This window comes from Heterodontus francisci, chromosome 33 (assembly GCF_036365525.1).
Source record: "Heterodontus francisci isolate sHetFra1 chromosome 33, sHetFra1.hap1, whole genome shotgun sequence".
Classification (NCBI taxonomy): domain Eukaryota; kingdom Metazoa; phylum Chordata; class Chondrichthyes; order Heterodontiformes; family Heterodontidae; genus Heterodontus; species Heterodontus francisci.
Genome location: NC_090403.1, coordinates 43,089,950 through 43,111,668, shown reverse-complemented (window position 1 = coordinate 43,111,668; position 21,719 = coordinate 43,089,950). Strand labels below are relative to the sequence as shown.

The following is a 21,719-nucleotide window of genomic DNA, read 5'->3' as shown; positions in this document are numbered from 1 at the left end:
GCTGAGATGTAATTGCTTTACCTTTTTATTAATTAGTTAAATAGAAGAGATATTGGTTGCAAAAGCGAATCTGAACGTGCTTGAAGTCATTTTTTATCCATTTAACCAAGAAGTAGTAACCATGTTTACCCAAATTTTCAAATCTCTAAATAATGCTGAAACTCAAATATTTGGGAAGATATTTAATTGTCAAATCCATCAACTGGCTTAATCCCAGCGTGCTATTCTCTTTTTGAGCAGGTACACCATTCAGGATCTTCTTGACCACTCATTCTTTCAAGAGGACACTGGGGTCCGTGTAGAGTTTGCAGAGGAAGATGATGGAGTAAAATCTGCCCTAAAACTCTGGCTCCGCATGGATGACTCAAAAAAGCTCCATGGCAAATACAAAGACAACAAAGCTATAGAGTTCCTCTTTGAACTGTATAAAGATGTTTCAGAGGAGGTGGCACAGGAAATGGTAAAGTTACCACTACTTACACATATACATAGTTAACATGCAGAACTGAAAGAAATGTAGATTTTCTTTGTTGGGTTTGCATGAAAATGTCCAAAATATCTGACTTTATTTGATCCTTTTTAGTTGATTTATGTGCATTTAATCCAACACTTTAGATATTGGATTTAAACATGACTCTTGGGCAAAATGTTTTTGAAATAGTTCCAGCTAAAAAAAAAATCGTGAATAATTAGTAAATGATCCAGCCACTATTTCATTTTTGCTTTGTCTGAAAATTTCCATGGAAGTAGAAAGATTTAGTTTTTGACAAAATTATGACAGCCACCACTAAATTGGATAATTGGCCTTCATCTAGCAAGACATTTGCACAGGATTATGTTGGGTTTTTTTTTTAGTACTTATTCCATGTGACAACACTGCTGACAAAGGCTAGTCTTAGTCGTTTTTCAGATAGCAGGTGTGAAAACTAGGTTATACAACCTTTTTTAGCATTTTAGAATTTCAGAAAAATAATCTTCACTCCATCAACATTCCTCAATGGTTAATATTCCTCAACATAATTCAACACATGTTTGCCTCTACTCTTTGTTCATATGTTAAGTCTTGAGTCAGCTCTGCAAATGGTTGAGCAGGTTTCTCCAGGTAGCACCTGGCTCAGAGAGGTCTCTGGTTCAATTCACAAACTATCTCACTTTAGCTGATTACAGCCAGGGTGTTTGTAGTTATATTGCAATTGGTAAATTGGCTGTAAATTCCCATTAGCAAGAAACCGGCATGAAGCTCAGTACAATTCTTAAGTAAATATGATTGAGGAAATTCCAAACCATTTGGTCGCACCCAAAATAAAGCTTGTGCAATGAGACTAGTCCCAAACAATCAAATGCTCTAGGTTGAATAAAATCAGGTGGTCAGAATGAAAATGATGGTATTGGAGATGAGCTGTAAATGCTCCAAGATGAACTTTTTTAAAGGAAAGCCAACCTCACATCATGAACCCAGAATCAGATACAGGATTTAATTTTATATAACAATAAATTCAAGTTCGAAATGATGTGAGGTAAGTAATAAATTTTTTTTTTCAATCATGCGTTCAGTGAGTCTATTGGATCCACCTTTGTTTTGAGGAAGTTGCTTGGTTATGTGGGGGTGGGGCACTCTGCTGGTAGTTGGATAGCTCTAACTTGATTAAAAAGAAGTTGCACTTCATATAGATAGAACCTAGCTCTTATGGAAGAGTACAACTGTGTGATTTGTTGAGGCCATTCCCCTATAAAGTGAATTATGTTAACGCTTATTTGGATATGCAAACAAATCATGAAGATTAAATGTTCCGGAGAGATGGGACTCTTACCTTTTTACAATGTCAAGATTTACAAGAATGTTAATCTCTTTGCATTTTTGAGCTCTGCACTTGTAAATGATTACTTGGAATTATAAACTTGAAGTGCTTGCTTTGAAGCCTACACGATGAGTGATTGCTATCTATACAACCTTAGGAGTCATAATCACTGAGCCCATCCTGCATTCATCCAGTAGGGGGTCACCAGATACCAATCAGGATTAAGAATCCCAGTCAGTTTCCATTTTGCCAGCTCAGGGACTACAATCAATGTCACACACCCACTGGTCACTGACCTGAAACATTAACTCTGCTCCTCTCGCCACAGATGCTGCCAGACTTGCTGAGTATTTCCAGCATTTCTTGTTTTTATTATCACACACCCACTGATTAGCTAACTGACCACAGACCAAGGATTGAATCTGAAATCATCCTGGTCTCTGCAGCTTGATGCTACGACACCATATGCTTTTATACAGTATGCCAATTTGCTCCTGTCATGAAGGCACAGACTTTTGCAAGGGTACAGTTCCATAGGCATTGACAGCCCTCTGATTGCTTGCCCAAGTGACTGTGTCTGTGAGCTTAGACAGCATGCATCAGTAGGCTGTGCAACATGCCATGTATCACTGCTGATCCCAGCTTGGTCGTCACCCAATATCAACACACGTGCTTTCCAACAGGAGTCATATGGCACAGAAGGAGGCTATTTGGCCCATCTAAACCATGCCAGTGCTGCCCAAAAATCAGCATCAGGAACCTTGGCCAATTTTTTGCCCCTTCCCTAGCCGAGAAGCACTAAGGCCTACTGTAATGTTCCAGCTGAGATATGTTGACTCAACACAAATCAAGAATCGAACCTGGATCTTGTAGCCAGTTTAGACCCATGCAACACAGCACACTAAAACAGCACAAGCCTGCTGAGCATAATCAATTGTGGAGTCTCGAGGAACAAAGATTACAGTGCAGATAATCTCAGTTTCTATCAGTTTTATGTACATATACTATCTATTCATTGAAGACGATAGATGAGCAGTATCATTCTTTTAGTGCTATTACACGTTGAATCCAATAATGTCAAAAGATACGGTGTAGAGATATTTCACTTCGTATTCAGAGAAGTACTGTTGCTTAGAATGTAAAACGTGAGATCTCTCAACTAAATTGACTTTTATGTATAGCCCACAAGGGGAGACTTGGTATGTTACCAGAAGATCAAAAGTGTGTAGATGTGAAATTAGTTTATCTTCTGCAAAATTTTGTCCTGCCTGCTTTTGAGTGTGTGGTGTATCTCTTTTTGTTAGGTAACCTTGGGTTTTGTGTGTGAGGCTGACTACAAATTAGTTGCAAAGGCCATCAGAGATCGTGTCACTGAGGTCAAGAGAAAACGTGAAAGAAATCAACGTATGCAAGAGGAACTGAAGAAAAAAGAGCAAGAGAAAAAGAAAAAGATTTATGAACTCTTGGAAGAGTTAAAGCTGCCTCAAGACACAACAGAAAGTGCACCTGGAGCTACTCAACTCTCCCAGTCTCCAGCTACCACAGGTCCTACTGAGATCCTGCTGAATCCTCCATTTCCACCTGAGCCCGAGGAGCCAGAGGCTGATCAACATCAGACTTTTCGCTATAGAAATACTAACTATTCTTCAGCTACATGTAAGATTGGATTGAAATAAATAAATACATTTCAAATCATTTTATTCTCTTGAATAAATAGGTAGCTGGAATCATCTCATCTTGTGGCTCAATCCTAGACTAGTCATACTCTAAATGGACCCACATTTTTTTTTTAAAACTGTATGGGACCAAGCTAGGGCATTTGGGGGATAAATTCACCATGGACAGAAAGGCCAAACAGGTGGTATAACACATGCTGACTGCTACATGGCCCAGCCGATATTTAGTTTCATTGACATAATTTTGTATCATGTTGTTTCATTTCTAAATAGTGCTTAGCACTATTGATTTATTTAAGGTTCTGTCAATTCTGAGTTTATTTCTAAGCACAAACGGCATAACGTTTTATTTCACTACTGATTGTTAGCTCTGGTTTCCATGTATTTTCCAGTCTTTGTTAGGTTTCCTCATGTGGGAGTTATGCAAGCCTACTTCGGTTTTCAATTTTTCCTTCTTTTCGAGGGGAAATGTCTTGACTGCTTCTGTGTGATCCCCGAAAGAATTGGGGACTCACAATGCAGAAAATCTCTAGTGCAGTTTGAAATCATTTCCAAAGCTGGTTTTAAACCACAGATGTATTCACAGGTTTGCTGCTTAATAGCGTAATATACTTACTAGGAAAACTTCAAACAAAACTATTAGTATTGGGCCACAAAAAGATTAAAGATGGTAATTGCTTGTGGATATTTTGCTTTTCCTATCTGTGATAATGTAGGAATAGATGTACAAAAAACAAGTGTGTTTTTTCGTAAATTTTTATAAAGTCAAGTAGAGCAGGATATTGATGTTCTAACATACTGTACCACAAAGGGATACCATTGTCAGTTCATTTCTGGCATGGGAGTTCCTGTATCATGTAAGGAATACACGCCAAGTCATCTAAGTAATAGATCACAGGATTCAAATTCTTGGTGATTTGAGGCTAACCTAGATCAGATCCGATGACATTGGCAGGGCGTATAATTAGAAATATTACCGTGCATTCCTTTGCCACAATATTTTCAGTCCATTACAAACCTATTTTCCAAAGAATTAAAGTCTATATATATCTTTTGGATTTTCACCAGTTTGATGCACTACATTATGGGCCCATTACAACATAAAAGGTAACATTTTCTGCTCCACTGATTTGGAGTTTAGGGTTAGATATTTTATTAGGTGTGTCATTGAAATTCACCTAAACATTATCAGAATGTTTATTGTATTCTTGGTTAAAATGTAACACAAGAAGAATAAAATTGATGTAATCAAGGCCATTTTGAAATCTATCGTGTTCATTGTTTTCTCTGTGTTTCTAATTAGCTGATTGCGAGACTGATGGTTATCTAAGTTCGTCTGGCTTCTTGGATTCCAATGACAGTTTGCACATGGCTGGTCAGTTAACACCTAAATCTGGAATTGGACTCCAGTTTCCAGCAGTAAGTGACTGCCATGCAGCTGTAAACTCATGCACTTTTTCTTTTAGACAGTGTGAAGTTTTATGAAAGTAATGCAGTCCTCTGAGCTAATTACAAGAATAATATTTAAGGAATTTTGTTTGGTGGCATCCTTTTCAGTCTGTGCAGTTGCATTTTGGTAGACTTGGGTTTATTGAAAGGCTCGTCTAAAGTTCCAGGGCAGTAAGTCAGTGTTATAGGATGCTGGGGAGTCAGCCCAAATCAGTAGATTCCTACAAATTCATAGAGATTTGAGCTATATGCTTCATTTTGCACGTCCTCTCAATTTTTATTTATGAATAGTTATATCTATCAAATCTTACCATTTGATTTCCTATTAGCATATTTTGCAAGGTAACAAAAGTAGATTTACTAATTGGTTTGAAGAATGCCTTCATGTAGTGTACCACATAATTTCAAAAAAGGTAACCATGTGCTATTTAATTAAAACTACAATGAACGATTACAATTTTTTATTGGAAAACCAAGATGAAGTAAATAGTGATGACACCAAATTTTCAAGGGTTTCAAAAGTCAGAAGATTGTAGAAAGAAAGAAAGACTAATGGAGCTATGGAGTTTTACAGTACTCATGCCCTCGACTAATAATTTAGAGTAAGAGACAGTCTTGATTGCAACACATGGGAATGCAGAAAGAATGAAAAGCATATTTGAAAGGAACAGACTTTGAAAGTTCTGAGCACTAAGGCTGTGTGATTTGAAGGAAGTTGATGAATGTAGAGTGGTTAGAGTTGGATGATTTAAGGAGGCAATTATATAAAGAAGAAACAGGGTGAGAGAGAGGACAGAACCCAAGTGAACTTTTGTTAATGGAAAAAGAATTTGCAAGAAAACAGAAGAGCCGTGAAAATTGTGTTGGTGGGAGGAAATGTGAGGGTAGTTTGGTTAGAAGTGTGCAGTGCCAGATCTTGTCAAAGGCTTTGAAAATTTTCAAGGCAATAATTGTTCAGAACAGTGTTCAAGGACAGAATTCCCAAGTACATAACATATATCAATAGTCGAATAGTCTTGCCAAAAAATGTACTGCCAATCATTGTTTAGGCTAGGGCTCCTGAAGTAAAGAGCATGTTCCATAACTTTAGAAAGTACTGATTTTAACAGGGTGAACTCTGAAGTGACAAGTAATGCCTATTTTAATATTTTACAAGATAACTAATATAGGAGAAAAAATGTTGTAAACATCCCAAACTCCACATATTTGGGTTAAATTTTCATCTTGACCCCCTGAGCAGTAATCTGATGGAGCAAAGCAGAGCTGATCATCTGTCTGTTGTAGTACTTGTCTGATTTTTATTTCATTCAATGGAATGAAAGTCAGGCCAGTTGTACATCGGGTGGGTGATCCTCGCCCCTCCACCAGCTTACTGTTCAGTTCTTTAGTTTCCGGTCACTGAAGCTATTTTTTTTTTTAGTTTGTTTGGTATGGTATCTCAATAAATGTTGCATAATTCTTATTCCCTTTTGTGTCTTTCTATTGCAGAACATTGCTGTAACCATTCCCTCAAAACGTCATTTGTCTCTTCACAGTGGACTAAATTCACCAGTTGATAGGTAAATCAAAATGACTATAAACCATAAACTCAAGATTCAATATTTCTTTTAAATTTTTAGTCAACTTGTATTCCAACTTTTATATATCTAATGAAGGATAAATGTGTTCATTCTCTGACTGGCATTTAAATTTGCCAGTCTGTAGTGTGTAACTTACACTAATTCTTTTCTGGACCACAACATGCAGCTCTACAAAGGAGTTAGAGACACCTATATCAGAAAGGGTGGAATATTTGATCAGATTTTTTTTATGGTGTCACAAGAAAATGATTGTACCATCATAAAGAATTTATCAACTTTTGTGGAATAACAAATTATGCAACAATTTGTACTTGCAACATTTAAAATAAATTTTACTTTGTCAATAAATAACTTAAAAGTCAAAATGAGACCAATTTTTCCAATAGCAAAACCTTCTGTTCTATGAAGGATTAAATAATTGGAGTGAAAGAATTGGAGTTCTGCAGCCACTTGGGCGACACATCAATAGTTGAGATTCAGTAACTTTATTTAAAGGATAAATATCATGAGTCATTGAAAACTATAAGCATTTTACAATCTGACCATAAAATGTGTTATTTTATAGTTCCCTTATCTTTGCATGCATGACATGTGATGCACTGAAATTTAGCTCTTTTAACCTTTCCCTCCCCTAGTTTGGCTCCATTGTTTTGTTGCATTGCACCTAGTACATTGGCTAGCATTTGAGGAGATTTGATTTTTGATTTAGATTTAGAGATACAGCACTGAAACAGGCCCTTCGGCCCACCGAGTCTGTGCCGACCATTAACCACCCATTTATACTAATCCTACACTAATCCCATATTCCTACCACATCCTCACCTGTCCCTATATTCCCCTACCACCTACCTATACTAGGGGCAATTTATAATGGACAATTTACCTATCAACCTGCAAGTCTTTTGGCTGTGGGAGGAAACCAGAGCACCCGGAGGAAACCCACGCAGAATTGAACCCGGGTCGTTGGAGCTGTGAGGCTGCGGTGCTAACCACTGTGCCGCCCAAATCTTTGGCAGTAATCTCCAGGAGTAAGGAGCTCTGGGATGAGAACCTACAGCCATTGTCTGAATAGCCTGTAACTATTGGGTTAAATGAAACACTTTTTAAACAAGAGTCCAATAATTTGGACTTGCTTAAATAATAGTACACATTTTTTTTAAAGTCTCAATTTAGTAGTGCATGCAGAAATTGAATGGAATCACACTTCTCTTAAAATGGAATTACTACCTTCTCATAGTGAAAGCATAAGCACTAATCTTCCATTATTTGCTTAACCTGTAAAAGTAACATTGAATTTTCATTGGTAGCATGTTCAGAAATTTTTCTCTCCACTAGATACGACTGAACAAGTTGATGGAAATCCGATACTGTACTTGATATTGTTAGCTCTGTTTTTGTTCTGGTTTGTTTTATATAGTTATGCTTCAGATGTTGCTTCTGGAATGAGTGATGGAAATGAAGGTCTATCTGCAGGAGAAGGATCAACAAAACTGCCAGTGAAACATATATCGAGCAAACTCATTCGTAGGCGTGGCAGATCCAGGCTACGAATTCTTAATGTAAGTATTCCTCAATTCGGCCAGGTACTGTGCCAGCAAAAAATTGCAGCACAAATGCTAAGGGGAATTTATTTTCCCCAACTTTTACTTTCTCACACATTCATACAAAATTCTTCCCTTCACAATGTGGTACAAAGTTCGTGTTTACTCAAACATTGTAAAGGAAAGAGTGTTGCCCACAATAAGAGTTACCCACAGTAAGAGTTACATAATCTCTAGAGGTAGTTTCAGGGATGTTACACTGGGCCTTTATTAATAACAAATACACATGTTGATGTAAAATGGGCCTGGGATATAACTGCACATTTATAGTGAGTATCATGCTCAGTTGCTGCACTTTGTGGGACTGTTGCACTGCAGACTTAAATGCAAGTAACAGGAGTAGTAGTAGAGGTAGAAGTTGGTAGGTGTTGGAATCATAGAATGGTACAGCACAGAAGGAGGCTATTTGGCCCATCATGCCCTTGTCATGTCTTTGGTAGAGCTCTCCAATTCATCACACTCCCCTGCTCTTTCCCTATCACCCTGTAATGTTTTTTTTCCTTCAAGTATTTATCCAACTCTCTTTTGAATGTTACTATTGAATGTGCTTCCACCACCCTTTCAGGCAGTACATTGCAGATCATATCAACTCAGTCATTGCAGGACCGAAGGAGGCCATTCATCCCATCGACTCCAAGCTGGCTCTCTGTAGAATAATCCAGTCAATACCATTCCCCCGTTCTATCCCTATAGCCCTACAAGTTTATTTTGCTCAAGTGCCCATACAATTTCCTTTTGAAATCGTTAATTGTCTCTGCTTCCAGCACCCTCGTAAGCAGCATGTTCCAGGTCATTACCACTCACTGTGTAAAAAAAGTTCTTGCTCACATCCACCCCTCCATATCTCTTGCCCAAAATCTTAAATCTGTGTCCCCAGTCCTGGTACCACCAGCTATTGAGAACAGCTTTTCTTTGACACGTTTTAGATAAGGTAGACAATCTTGTACATCTTTATCAGATCTCCCCTCAACTTCCTTGTTCCAAGGAAAACGACAGTAGTTTCTCCAGCCTAACCTCGCAGCTCAAATCCCTCATCCTTGGAACCATTCTGGTAAATCTCCTCTGCACCTTCTCCAGGATCTTCACTTTGTTTATAAAGAAATACTTCCTCATGTTGCCTCTGGTTCTTTTGCCATTCATATTAAAGCTGTGTCCTCTAGTTCCTGACCCTCTGCCACTGGAACCAGTTTCTCCTAATTTACTCTACCAAAACCATTTATAATTTTGAACATCTCTATCAAATCTCCTTTTAACCTCATCTGCTCTAAGGACAACAACTCCAGCTTCTCCAGGTATCTAAAGTCACTCATTCCTGGTACCGTTCTAGTAAATCACTTCTGCACTCCCTCTCAATAACCTTGACATCCTTGTGAAAGTGTGGTGCGCAGAATTTAACCCAGTAATCCAGCTGAAGCCTAACCAGTGTTTTTATAAAGGTTTTGCATATCTTCCTTGCTTTTGTACTCTCTTCTACCAATAATAAAGCCAACGATCCCATATGCTGTTTTTAACAGCCCTCTCGATTTGTCGACACTTTCAAAGGTTTGTGTACATACACACACAGGCCTCTCTGTTCCTGTGCCCATTTTAATATTGTACCATTTAGTTCTTAGTATCTCTCCTTATTCTTCCTACCAAAATGTATCACTTCACACTTCTCTACACATCTATCTCACCAGTCTGCCTATGTTCTCCTAAAGACTGTTCCTATCCTCCTCATTGTTTACTACATTTGAGTTTCATGTCATTCACCTTTGACATTATGCCCTGTATATCTAAGTCCAGGTTATTATATATCAGAAAGAGCTGTGGTCCTAATACCAACCCTCCAGTCTGAAAAACAACTGTTGAACTCTACGCTCTGCTTTCTGTCCCTTAGCCAATTTTACATCAATATTGTCACTGGCCCTTTAATTCCCTGGCCTTTAATTTTTCTAACAATTTTATTTTTTTTATTTATTTAGAGATACAGCCCTTCGGCCCACCGAGTCTATGCTGACCAACAACCACCCATTTATACTAACCCTACAGTAATCCCATATTCCCTACCACCTACCTACACTAGGGGCAATTTACAATGGCCAATTTACATATCAACATGCAAGTCTTTGGCTGTGGGAGGACACCGGAGTACCCGGCGAAAACCCACGCGGTCACAGGGAGAACTTGCAAACTCCGCACAGGCAGTACCCAGAATTGAACCCGGGTCCCTGGAGCTGTGAGGCTGCGGTGCTAACCACTGCGCCACTGTGCCGCCCAGAAGAAGGGCTCGTCTGGGATTTTGTTATATGGTATTCTGTCAAATGCTGTTTGAAAGTCCATATCAGCATCAACTGCACTATCTTCATCCTGTTATTTCATCAAAGAATTCAGTTCATAATGCAGTTTCTTTCAAGGAAATACCTGCAATTGATACAGTTAGTACAGATCATACTAGCTGTTGCTGTCACATGTTGCGCATGCTCATTGTTAATAGCTTCCATTCCCGCTGCAGATTTCAGACAAAGGAGATCGAGTTGTGGAGTGCCAACTCCAGACACACAACAACAAAATGGTGACATTCAAGTTCGATTTAGAAGGAGACTCTCCTGAAGATATTGCTGCAGTTATGGTAGGTAAAACATGAGAAAGATCTTCTTTAGGAACCACTAGGCATGAAATCGGTCTTCAGCAGTGGCGATAGAACAGTGGTTCTGAAAGTGTGGTCTGCAGACTACTGGTTGTCCGCGAGGGTCCTCCAGGTGGTCCATGGACTGGTCCAAAATGCAAGATGTGACCCTTCATCAGAAGGGTCACTGACCCAAAACGTTAACTCTGCTTCTCTTTCCACAGATGCTGCCAGACCTGCTGAGTGGTTCCAGCATTTCTTGTTTTTGTTATTGTAGACCTAGCTCCATGTCCTCAGCTGGGCTGCAGTCCCAGCTGTGGCCACTGCTCCCGGCAGCGCTGCTGGGACTAAGCGCTGCCGGCCCGATGATTGGCAGCTCAGTGAGGCGGGACTGCCTCCCTCAAGCAGTTGGAAGTCCCGCCTCAGAATAATTAAAGCCCGGGGACCCGTAAAATGCGGGTCGGATCCCTGGGCAGGGCGGAAGTGGGTTTGCCACCGACTTTTATGACGGTGGCCAGCTCCCGTCCGCCCGACATAAAATCATAAAAGTCTTTTCCCCTGCTTCCTATGAAATCAAGCAGTGCTGTTAGTAACTCTATAAGGCCTTAATATTATCTACATATAACCCTTGATTATAAATTTACAACTTATTTTTTAATCTTGCCACCTTTTTTATTCTCATCTATTTCTTCTCCATTTTTATTTTGTTTGTCATTTGTTTGCTCATATTATACGCCACAATTCAGCTGAGTGGTAAAGTAATCAACCTTTTCCACCCCCCCCCACCCCCCCACCAAGTTTCTGCTCACTGTTACTCAGAGATGTATAAAAATCGCTTAGGAAGATTCACGTATGGATTTGCTCAACCATTAAAAGTTAAAACTGCCAATATAATGCTGATTGCGTTTTACCATGAGCATCCTGCAGCCAAGAGAGCAGCTGGCCAGCCCACTCCTAAGCCTCTGATCTCAGTCAGACACTAAAAAAAACATCCAACAGCAGTCTGGAGACAACACTTACAATTCCTTACCTCACAGGAAAGTGCCAGGCCTCCATTTGCTGTCTCCTTATGCCACTGTAGTCGTGATCTGAAATTCGAGAGCACGGAAGAATTGAACAACTTTTATTTTGGGAGTTATTTCTGGAGGGTCCACATTGGCACAACAAAAAAAAGCATGCCAGATTGTAAACTGATTGTAGTTTTGCAGTACATTCAAACTATCATTCTTTTATGAAGTAAAGAGAAAATGCTATGACTATTATTGAAATTATGACCAAAAAAAATTGAATGTCAGTCAGATTATCAAAGTGTTTAGTTGCAGCAGTTGAATGGAGCATTTAGGATAATATAGTAATTCTGCAAATGTGGGGCACTCCAAAAACATGTGTTAACTTCTCTTCGCCATGAACGGTAAATCTGCTTTGTAGAGGTGTGGACTGAAAGTACTGTGGCATTTTCAGGTCAATAGGGAGTTCATTCTACTATCCGAGCAAGATGGTTTTGTCAGCAAGCTGCAAGAAATCATACACAAAGCAGAGGCTATGTTAAAGAAGGATATTCATGGGGATCATGGTACCGATAAAGCTAGTAAGCAGCTGAGTACTACCAGTTCCCATGGTTCTCAGGTAAGGAGCACTCTAAGTTTTTTTTTATTACTTTTCTTATGAACCAGTGTAACAGCCCACCTCCTTATCTCCCTTACTACCTGATCATTCTTTATCACATCTTGCATAACAAACTTGATATGTTTATTAACATATTGGGGAGAGAGTCCAGTTACCAAGCTTCCCTTTATTTGGCTGATGAATAGTCCTTCTTTTAACTTCCATAAATTTATTTTGGCTAAGTTTATTTTTAGACTGTGTAAAATTGAGTAATAAAATAATTAGGCTAGAAATTACTAATGCCAATAGTGGTGCAGTAATGCTTAAAGTATGTTATGATAAACAAATATACATCTACATATTAAATGATGGACAGAGGAATCTTGTATGAATGCATTAAGTGCATGTCCACTAATACCAGCAAAAGTATTTTGTAGCTTAATGTGTTTCAGCTTGTATGGCCTGCAAACTATGCATACATGAAACCTGCTAACTGATAGGTAAATACTATAATGCTAATATGCTTCTAGGCAGTTGAAAAGTGGCTATCCTGTTAAAATTGTCCTGCCTAGGTTCTGCAGTTTGATCATTTTACAGATTAATATTTTTCTGTAACCTAAACAAGTGACTAACATTGGCCGTTTATAAATGTAATATAAATATGTGATATAGTCTTGTGTTTCACAGGAAGAAGAAAGGTTAAACCAGGCACCACATTCCACATTATTGTCTTCAGCAGGGATAGGTAAGCTACACAATTAATGCCTTTTTTTGGTCTGCATTGCAGAATTGGCCTTTATATCTATTATACCTTTAAAGTGGTATTTATGCTGAAGTAATTCTGTTTTGTGGACTTGTATCCACGAGGAACTGGGTTGACAATACTCAAACTCATTTCACAAAAGACCTTGTCAGCTGACTTAGATTTCATTCTCCCAGTTTAGGCTGAATTCAAACTCAGAACTCTGAGATGAAAACACGGGCCAGTTTTGCCATTTTGCAAACACGGTCTGGTTGGGTACGGCCTGTACCTTGCCCGTTGCGAGCAGCAGAAGGGACATGTTTGATACGATCCGCCAGTCTTTGGGACATACGGCCTATATACCTAGCATGACACTGGCATTGAAGTTCATATATCACATTACTCGTTATTAATACACAGGGCCCTGTTCTTTGCAGACAGAAAAAGTATGTACAAGCATTGCGCCTGTTTCAGCTAAACAAAATAAGTGACAGCCATTCGCTGGTTCATTCCTCAGGGCATTGCCTTGACCAATCAGAGTCAAACTGCCTGGTTTAAATTTCAAACAAAGCTTGGCAGTTAACTGTCAGTCACCATAAACTGGTGCATTCTCCATTACAATGCCTCTACTAATCAGAGTTCACTTGACAACCAATCAGCACTCTCTTCTCATACAGTATAAAGTTGTTTTCCCTTACATTGGTATTCTTGTGGATTGTCCTGATGAGTGCAAGATTAAAAGCTTGAACAACATGTCTTTATTTTCAGCAATAAGTCTAATTCCTTTTCGAAAGTTACTATTGAATCTGTCTCTACCACCCTTTCAGGCAGTGCATTCCAGATCATCATAACTAGCTGTGTGTAAAAAAAAAAAACAAGTCCTAATTTCCCTCATGGATTTTTTTTGGCAATTATCTTAAATCTGTGTCCTTTAGTTACTGACTTTGCAAAATATTTTGCTCAGCTTTGTTACCCCATGATACATATTATCTGCTGATGAAAGGAATCGGGACTAAAACAAAAAGAATATTATGTTGATTTGCACATTTTATGCTGCACACTGATTGTGCCAGAATTCACACTGAATGGAATGGTGGCTTATTTTAAATAAATGTGAACTTTTAAAGAGGTCAAATTATCAAAATAAATATCAGTTAGTATGAATCACATAATGATGATGTCAAACTATCATGTCACAACCCATTTATTCTTACCAAAGTAAACTAATATTTTTCTAAATATGTTTTTCTAATAATCCCAAATATTCGATATTACATTAATGCCTACATACCCTGAGAACTATGTTTAAGTCTAACCTATTGTCAGATACATAAGTAATGCTAAGGTGTTCCTAGACACATTATACTGTTGAAGCAATACAGCATTGACATTTACAGAACAATCTATGTTTCAGCAAATATTCAGTGAGGTCTGAACAAAAACAAATGCCCTGAGGTTTGTCTATAAATAGTTCATAAAATTAATCATCACACTATGGAATGGAAAGGGTTCCAATTAAATCATACTGCTCTGTCAAGCAAAGTAAAGAAATAGAAACAGAAAGTGCAGGACAGGCAGCATCTGTGGGAGTTAACATATCAGGTCAATGATGTTTCCTCAGAACAAGCAAAAATAAAGAATGGGCATGAATGAGTCTTCAGATGATAGGTTCACAGATCCCCACTGAGTTTAGAGGCCAGTAATAGAATTCTATGCAACACATTTATAACAAACAGATGAAAATTGGTGTATTTTTAAATTTATCTAATCTATATTAATAAAATTTAGAAGCACATTGACTATTTAGTCTCTGACACTATTGAAAATTACAATTATTGACTGCATTGGTGGTACATTTTGTTTTCAGTATAATATGGTAGCAGTTCTTTTCTTGGACTGAAAATAATGAAGAAATTGAGATCAGTTCTGTGGCAGAACATCGGCATAAAACAGACAGAATTGCAAAGATTGTCAGATAACTATGCCAGCCAGTCCTCGTTGCTATGATGTATGATATCGAGTTGCAGTACATACCTTGTTCTGTTTGTTCTATGTTAGATGGAGTGAGTACTTCTCTCAGTCATGTGGTAGAGTCCACAGCAAGGAAGTTTCTGGTCAGCCCTGTTCCTGAAAATAAGCTGCCAGATCCTTTGACAGTTAGCTCATCAGCTGAGCCTTGTATCATCACCACATCTACAGGTATGAAAGCCTTATAAAACCAAACCTCTATATATTAAATATAATGCCAGAGTGAAGATTTCAGAATGATCTGTTTTTTTCACATGAATGTATTGTTCTATTATAGCTTTATGGGGAATCTGAAATTATATAACTTCCTATAAATGTTGGGCAACTGTGCATCAGAACTGCAAGCACTTTGGTGAGAATTGCCTAACACAGTATTGATCATGTTGTAGGGACTAAATTATGGTAATTATTATTGATTTATTCTTAAAAACCCATGCTGCCAAGAAAAAAATGTATAATCCTGCGCCAAATAGCATTATGTGGACTCGATTTAGTCATTTTGTGGCTAGTTCAGTTGTCCCTGATATTTCAGCTAGTCAGTATATGCTATTTAAATCCCACTGAGGTTAGAGCACTGAATGGACCTAAATTGGGATGCAGTTCATCATGTGGTAGTGAGCGCAGTAGGAATGACCGCATAAGTAGCAGAGTCCACGCTGATATTTTTATTCCTTTTTGTTCTCATCAAGGCAAATCATGTCAACACTAAGCTTTCCATTTTGGGCAGCTGGTGCCAGCGTCATTTATTCCCAGATATATTATAACGAGATGCTTACTCATTCATTAAGTGTCCACTCCAAACTCAGAACTCTGTTACACTAATGTGACCTATTGTCATTCCCTGCAAGATCCATCCAGCAGTCTGAGTGGAATTTCAAATTTCCTGGCAATTAGTGCCAAATTGGAAACTACTTTTTACAGCCTTGAGATTGCCCAAACTCATTTGACTTTTGTAACCTTACAGCCACCATGGAGGGGGTTTTGGACCTTATGCCCATTTTTCAGGAGGAAAATGGGGGCAGAGGTCCTATTTAAGGATCCAACTACTGCCCATGCCTGAACACCGTCGAAAGCACGCTGAATGCTGTATTGGTTTGGGTGCTGCAAAGGCATGTAGTGTCAGCCTAAAACAGCCGTTGGGTTCCTTGAATATCTAATAAGGGGCTGAATACCTGTTTTAGCACCCATTTAGGAAATCTGTTTGTCTTGACTGGAGCTGATGTCAGGCCTGCTCCAAGGAGCTGACAGGAACAGGATGTCTCCTCCTGGCTTCACAGTGCTCCCATTCTGGGCCCCCTATCTGATCAACCCCACCCCTACCCCCCCACAAAGACCTACCTGAGGGCTACTGACGGTGGTGCAATGGCTCGTCATTCATCCTAGCGTCGCCAGTGAGCTGCCGGGGATACATAATGGGCATCGGCAGGTCATCGGTATTGTTAAAATGAAGCCCAAGAGCTAAAGTCTGTTGGCCCTTGGGCCTACAAAATACGGCTCCGGGATCATTCCCTGCACCCACTTTGCACCAGTAGGATGGTACGAACCAATTCCTACTGCGAGCTTTGTATCCTCTCTGTTTGGGCTGGATTCAGTTCCAGGTCCAAGAGGTGAAAAATCAACATGTAACTCACTGCACTACACCTGTGATGTTTAGTAAAGGCTATAGAATCTGAAGACAAAAAATTCCAGAAACATTGGGCTGAATTTTAGTTCCAGGGTCCCAATGCAGGCAAAATTCCAGGTCAGGAACCCAGTGATGGCCATGCCCAGACTCTTGGAGATTTTCGATGATGCGGCCAATCGAGGTCAGACGAATTAAGGATGGCGGGCAGGCTCTGCAGCCAAGAGGGCCAATGGGAGTGCCCAAGGCTCTGGATATCTGGCAGCCTCACTGGGAGATGTGGGCGCTGCCAGTGGACGTGGGGGACCACGAGTGTGCAAGATGGAGGTGCCTTCTGAAGACACAAATTGAACAAATTATACTGTGGCCACAGCAGCCAAGCCGTCACTGCGGAGGGGTTCCCTCCACAGGATGGTCTGTGGCCCTCGCAGCCCAGTAGAACCCAGTTGGGCTGCTTTGCAGGACTTACTCCGGCCCTCCCTGGCCTGCCACCAGGAGGCCACCACTATTCCATCGACAGGCTTCAGCCGCATCAGGGGCAGGGGGGTGGGGGCGTTCTAGATGGCTTGTGAAGAGTGCCCTCAGTTGGCTCCTTAATTAGCCTAATTGGTGCAGGTAGCTATCACCCTATAGGCTGGAAGTGGGAACATCCTGACAGACTGGCACGCTAGCTGGTGGCAAGAAATTGCCGGCACGCCCGCCTCCACTTCGGAGTGAAAATTCTGTACATTCAGTCGGCATCTGTGGCAAGAGCAGATTACTTAACATTTCCACTGTGGACCCTTTTTGGTTCTGGACCTGAAACTGCATTTTCTATTTTTATTAATAATGGCCTAATTGTCTTCACCAGACTCGCTTAAACATCCAATTGCTTGTTTCCTCCTATAGTAACTGTAATTAAAATGTATATTTTCCTGATAGTACGTTCTGAGAGATAACAAAAACGGCTCTTGGTACAAGCACCATATTAAACTCGAGTGTTTTGTATGTGGTTTTGCTAGGACTTTGTGAACTGGATGAACCTGTTATTTTTATTTTCCTACAGCTTCATCAAATGTATTCTCCCAGCCCAGAGCAGCATTGCAACCAATTTTAACAGACCGTACATCAGTAGGAACATTGAGTGCTACAGCACTTTCCAATCTTGATCCAATTCCAGCCTCTGATGATGCACACAATGGAACTGACCTGTTTATGTCTACATCATTGCAGAATTTTAAGCCAGGGTTAACGTCTCTACCTACTGCTACGTGTGGTTCAAACACTCTTCTAAACATAGCACTGAACCAACAGGGGAGTCCAAAATATGCTGCCCAAAGAGAATTTCCAACAAAGGAAGCGGAGAATGTTGGCAAAAACATACCACAGGTGTTACAACCACAAAGTAATAGCTGGCCACCAACTTCACAGCCTTTGTCCCTCCTGGCTGATGTGCTATCGTTGATGTGCATGAGTCATCTGGCCCATACAATCCTACCGAGCACTCCTTCACAATCTCCAGTGATGTCCCCCAGTCGCAATGTCTCTTCTCCAGTCTTTCCACCAATCAACATTTCCAGGTCACCTCATCTGTCATCTCCAGAAATAAATATTGGACAGCAGCCAAATAATGCTGAAAATGGTAGCATGAGAAGTCTAGAAGGACAGCTTGGATCATTTTTTCCTGAATGCAGCAGATCTCATGAGATACTCCAAAACTTCAGCCATGCGCCGGGAACATCAAGTTCTGAGCTTGGTCGCATGGTCTCATCAAGCCCAGAAACTGTCTTCAGTCCAAGAGCTTTAGATATCCAGGATATCCCAAACCAGAATGTAGCACCTCCTACAAAAACTTTCGCACCGATTTCCACAGCAGTACCGGCCATTAACATGTGCTCTCCGTCATCAGCAAACCCTCCATTTTATTCTCATCCCAGTCCGATATTTGATCTTGCAGGTTCCCTTCCACCACCACAGAATGTTAATCTAGGAAATTATGTGAATACTGGTTTCTATGGCAGCACATCAGTTTCACCTTCCGTGCCTCAAATTATTGTCACAGATCATATAAACGCCTCCACGAAAGAGCTAGAGAATGCACAGTTCTCAGTAAGTAGAATTGTTAGTAAGTACAATTGATTTAGAATTCTATAAACTAATCTCTGTAATTTCTCATGCATAATTAAGATAAGTAATTCCCCATTATAATCTGTAATGCTATATTACCATTTATTCACTGACAATGGCTCATAATTAAAGAGAACAGTAGCATAGCAGTTATGACACTAGACTAGTAATCCAGAGACCTTGGACTAATGATCGAGACACAAGTTGAAATTCCAGTTTAGCAGCTGGGGAATTTCAATTCAGTTAATAAATAAATCTGGAATAAAAAGCTAGTATCAGTTGTAAAATCCCATCTAGTTCATAAAAGCTCATTAGGGAAGGAAATCTGCTGGCCGTACCCAGTCTGATCTATATGTGACGCCAGATCTACGATTATGTGGGTGATTCTTAACTGCCTTCTGAAATGGCCAAGGAAGCCATTCAGTTGAGGGCAAGTAAGGATAGGGCGGCGCAGTGGTTAGCACTGCAGCCTCACAGCTCCAGCGACCCGGGTTCAATTCTGGGTACTGCCTGTGTGGAGTTTGCAAGTTCTCCCTATGTCTGTGTGGGTTTCCTCCCACCACCAAAGACTTGCAGGTTGATAGGTAAATTGGCTATTATAAATTGCCCCTAGTATAGGTAGGTGGTAGGAGAATATAGGGACAGGTGGGGATGTGGTAGGAATATGGGATTAGTGTAGGAATAGTATAAATGGGTGGTTGATGGTCGGCACAGACTCGGTGGGCCGAAGGGCCTGTTTCAGTGCTGTATAAATAAATAATAAATACTGGCCTTGCCAGCAATGCCCACATCTTGCAAATAAATAAAAAAAAAAATCATGTTTATTGAAATGACAACAATGCAACATTTTAATAGTCAGTTTGGTTACACCAGTGCCTTATGAATCAATTACATTCAGAATTATATTTTAATGAATGTGCTGTAAAAATGAAAAATAATTATGTTGCACAATTTTGATTTACATTTATGTGAAACTCTTTAACAGTTGCTGGATATAAGTAACAAAAATATATCATCATTGATTATAACTGAAGCCTTAACATCACACTCGGGAAAATCACCATTGCCTGCTATTACTGAGGGTAAGTAACCACTACAATTGCAATATGCTTTGGAAAGTTGCAGTGCTTTATTTTTTGTGAATTAATTACTCGGCGTTTTCAACTTCCAACCAATTGCTCCTACCGTTTGATTCTTCCTTTCATTCATAGTTGGTGCCATTTGTAATTTCTGCGATGGATCAATAAAGCGACAGCAATATTTTCCCCAAATTTAAGAAACATAAAATTAGCCAACCAACCAATGTGGTATGGTTTATTAGCAATCTTTTTACTGAAACAAACTAATTTCAAAATAATTATGAAACTAAATAAGTACAGCACCCGTTGCTTGTTTGTTCGTTTGTGCCATCTTCTTCCCAGAAGGTTGACTGTCACGGATCTCCACCTCTCTCGGTCCTGTGCTGCCCTTACACATTCTGCATAGATCAACTGCATCCAGTCCATTATATCCGTCATCCATTTTCTTTTCTGCTTCCCTCTCCTACGTTTTCTGTCAACCTTTCCTTTCAATAATTGTCTCTGTCTACCTTCTGCTCTAATGATGTAATCAAAATATTGTTCTGTCCTAGATGTTATGCACTAATTTACTCCTTTTTTTTTTCTCCAGCCATTTCCAGTGCTTCCTTATTAGTCTTTGTCTCTGCAGGATATGCAGAACATCCTCCTATATGTCCACATCTCGAATGCATTCAGCTTATTCGTCTCTTTGATTGTTGTCTGTGACTCCAAAGCATATAACATAGATGACAAAACATAGCACCTCAGCATTCATTTCCTAAGATTCAGGTTCAGTTTCATTAGCACATCCTTCATTCTGGTCTTGGCTCTCCTTAATTCTCCTTCGGGTCTCACAGTCACATCTCCCATCGTCTGTGATTATCTGTCCGAGGTATGTGAACCTTTGCACTTGTTCCAGGGAGTGTCCATTTACGTCAATTTTCACTTCCGGGGTTAGATCTCTGTTTATCACCATTGTCATGGTCGTCTTCACATTCATAATCCATATTCCACACTCCTTGTTCACTATTTCCTGTAGTGCCTGTTCTGACTCTGCAATCAGTGCAGTGTCATCTGCGTATCTCAAGGTGTATGGGGCAGTATGTGAGTAGTGATCCCTTTTCACCCTTGTCAGCCACACATCCATCACAGCATGGGTGTGGACAAGGATCACTGGTCTCCCACTGCCTTGCAACTCTTACTTCAGCTTCCAAGGAGCTGATTGTGCACGCCAGCGGGCACACCCTTGGACCTCTCCTCGGCTGGTGTGCTAGACTAAGTGAAGGGTAACAGCAGCTTCGTAAGATGCTGTACAAGAGGCGTCACCCTTTTTCAAGTGCATGAATCCTGCACCGGTGGCTGCGGCAGAAGAACTTGCTATTCAGAGTCAATGGCTCAGAAGGTGCAACAGCAAAACATCCATACAAGGCTAATTTCTCATAAATATTTCGATATATACTTTATGAAGGAGGAGCAAACATGTTAACATTATTCTGAATGTTTTTTTTTCTTTTTGGTCATTATTAGCTGGAAATTCCTCAATGTGCCACATTTATCTTATAGGCAAGATAGAGGCTGCAAACCTTTGCATGTGGTATATGTTTAAAGTATATTGGAATTTCTGCCATATGTTTGTGTTTATGATCTTCCTGCCAATATGTCCGCTATTCCTGGCATCCTATATCGGGCAACACCAGGCACTGAGTTTAACTTTTAATACTAGCTATCCATTAATACATTTCTGTCTATTTTAATAGTGTTAACCTGTATAAAATAAATAGTGGTGTAGCTACAGAAAATTCATTTCAATTTGCCAAAGTACAGGTAACATTACAAAAACAAGTAT

At 39.8% G+C, this 21,719-nt stretch overlaps 1 protein-coding gene across 3 annotated transcripts in view; it reads left to right on the top strand.

Moving 5' to 3' along the window:
• wnk4a (WNK lysine deficient protein kinase 4a) overlaps positions 1-21,719 on the top strand; it is a 70,100-nt gene that overhangs the window by 38,480 nt on the left and 9,901 nt on the right. Inside the window, exons 6-17 of one of the 3 annotated variants that reach the window (XM_068013407.1) lie at positions 238-460; positions 3,104-3,455; positions 4,779-4,894; positions 6,413-6,483; positions 7,922-8,063; positions 10,600-10,716; positions 12,175-12,339; positions 13,006-13,063; positions 15,119-15,259; positions 17,755-18,797; positions 19,801-19,897; positions 20,484-20,765. In XM_068013407.1, coding sequence (XP_067869508.1) covers positions 238-460; positions 3,104-3,455; positions 4,779-4,894; positions 6,413-6,483; positions 7,922-8,063; positions 10,600-10,716; positions 12,175-12,339; positions 13,006-13,063; positions 15,119-15,259; positions 17,755-18,797; positions 19,801-19,897; positions 20,484-20,599 — 2,641 coding nt within the window. In that variant the 3' untranslated portion in view covers positions 20,600-20,765. Of the gene's footprint in view, positions 1-237; positions 461-3,103; positions 3,456-4,778; positions 4,895-6,412; positions 6,484-7,921; positions 8,064-10,599; positions 10,717-12,174; positions 12,340-13,005; positions 13,064-15,118; positions 15,260-17,754; positions 18,798-19,800; positions 19,898-20,483; positions 20,766-21,719 lie in introns of those variants that run through there. The other 2 variants (XM_068013405.1, XM_068013406.1) reach the window with 2 other exon arrangements.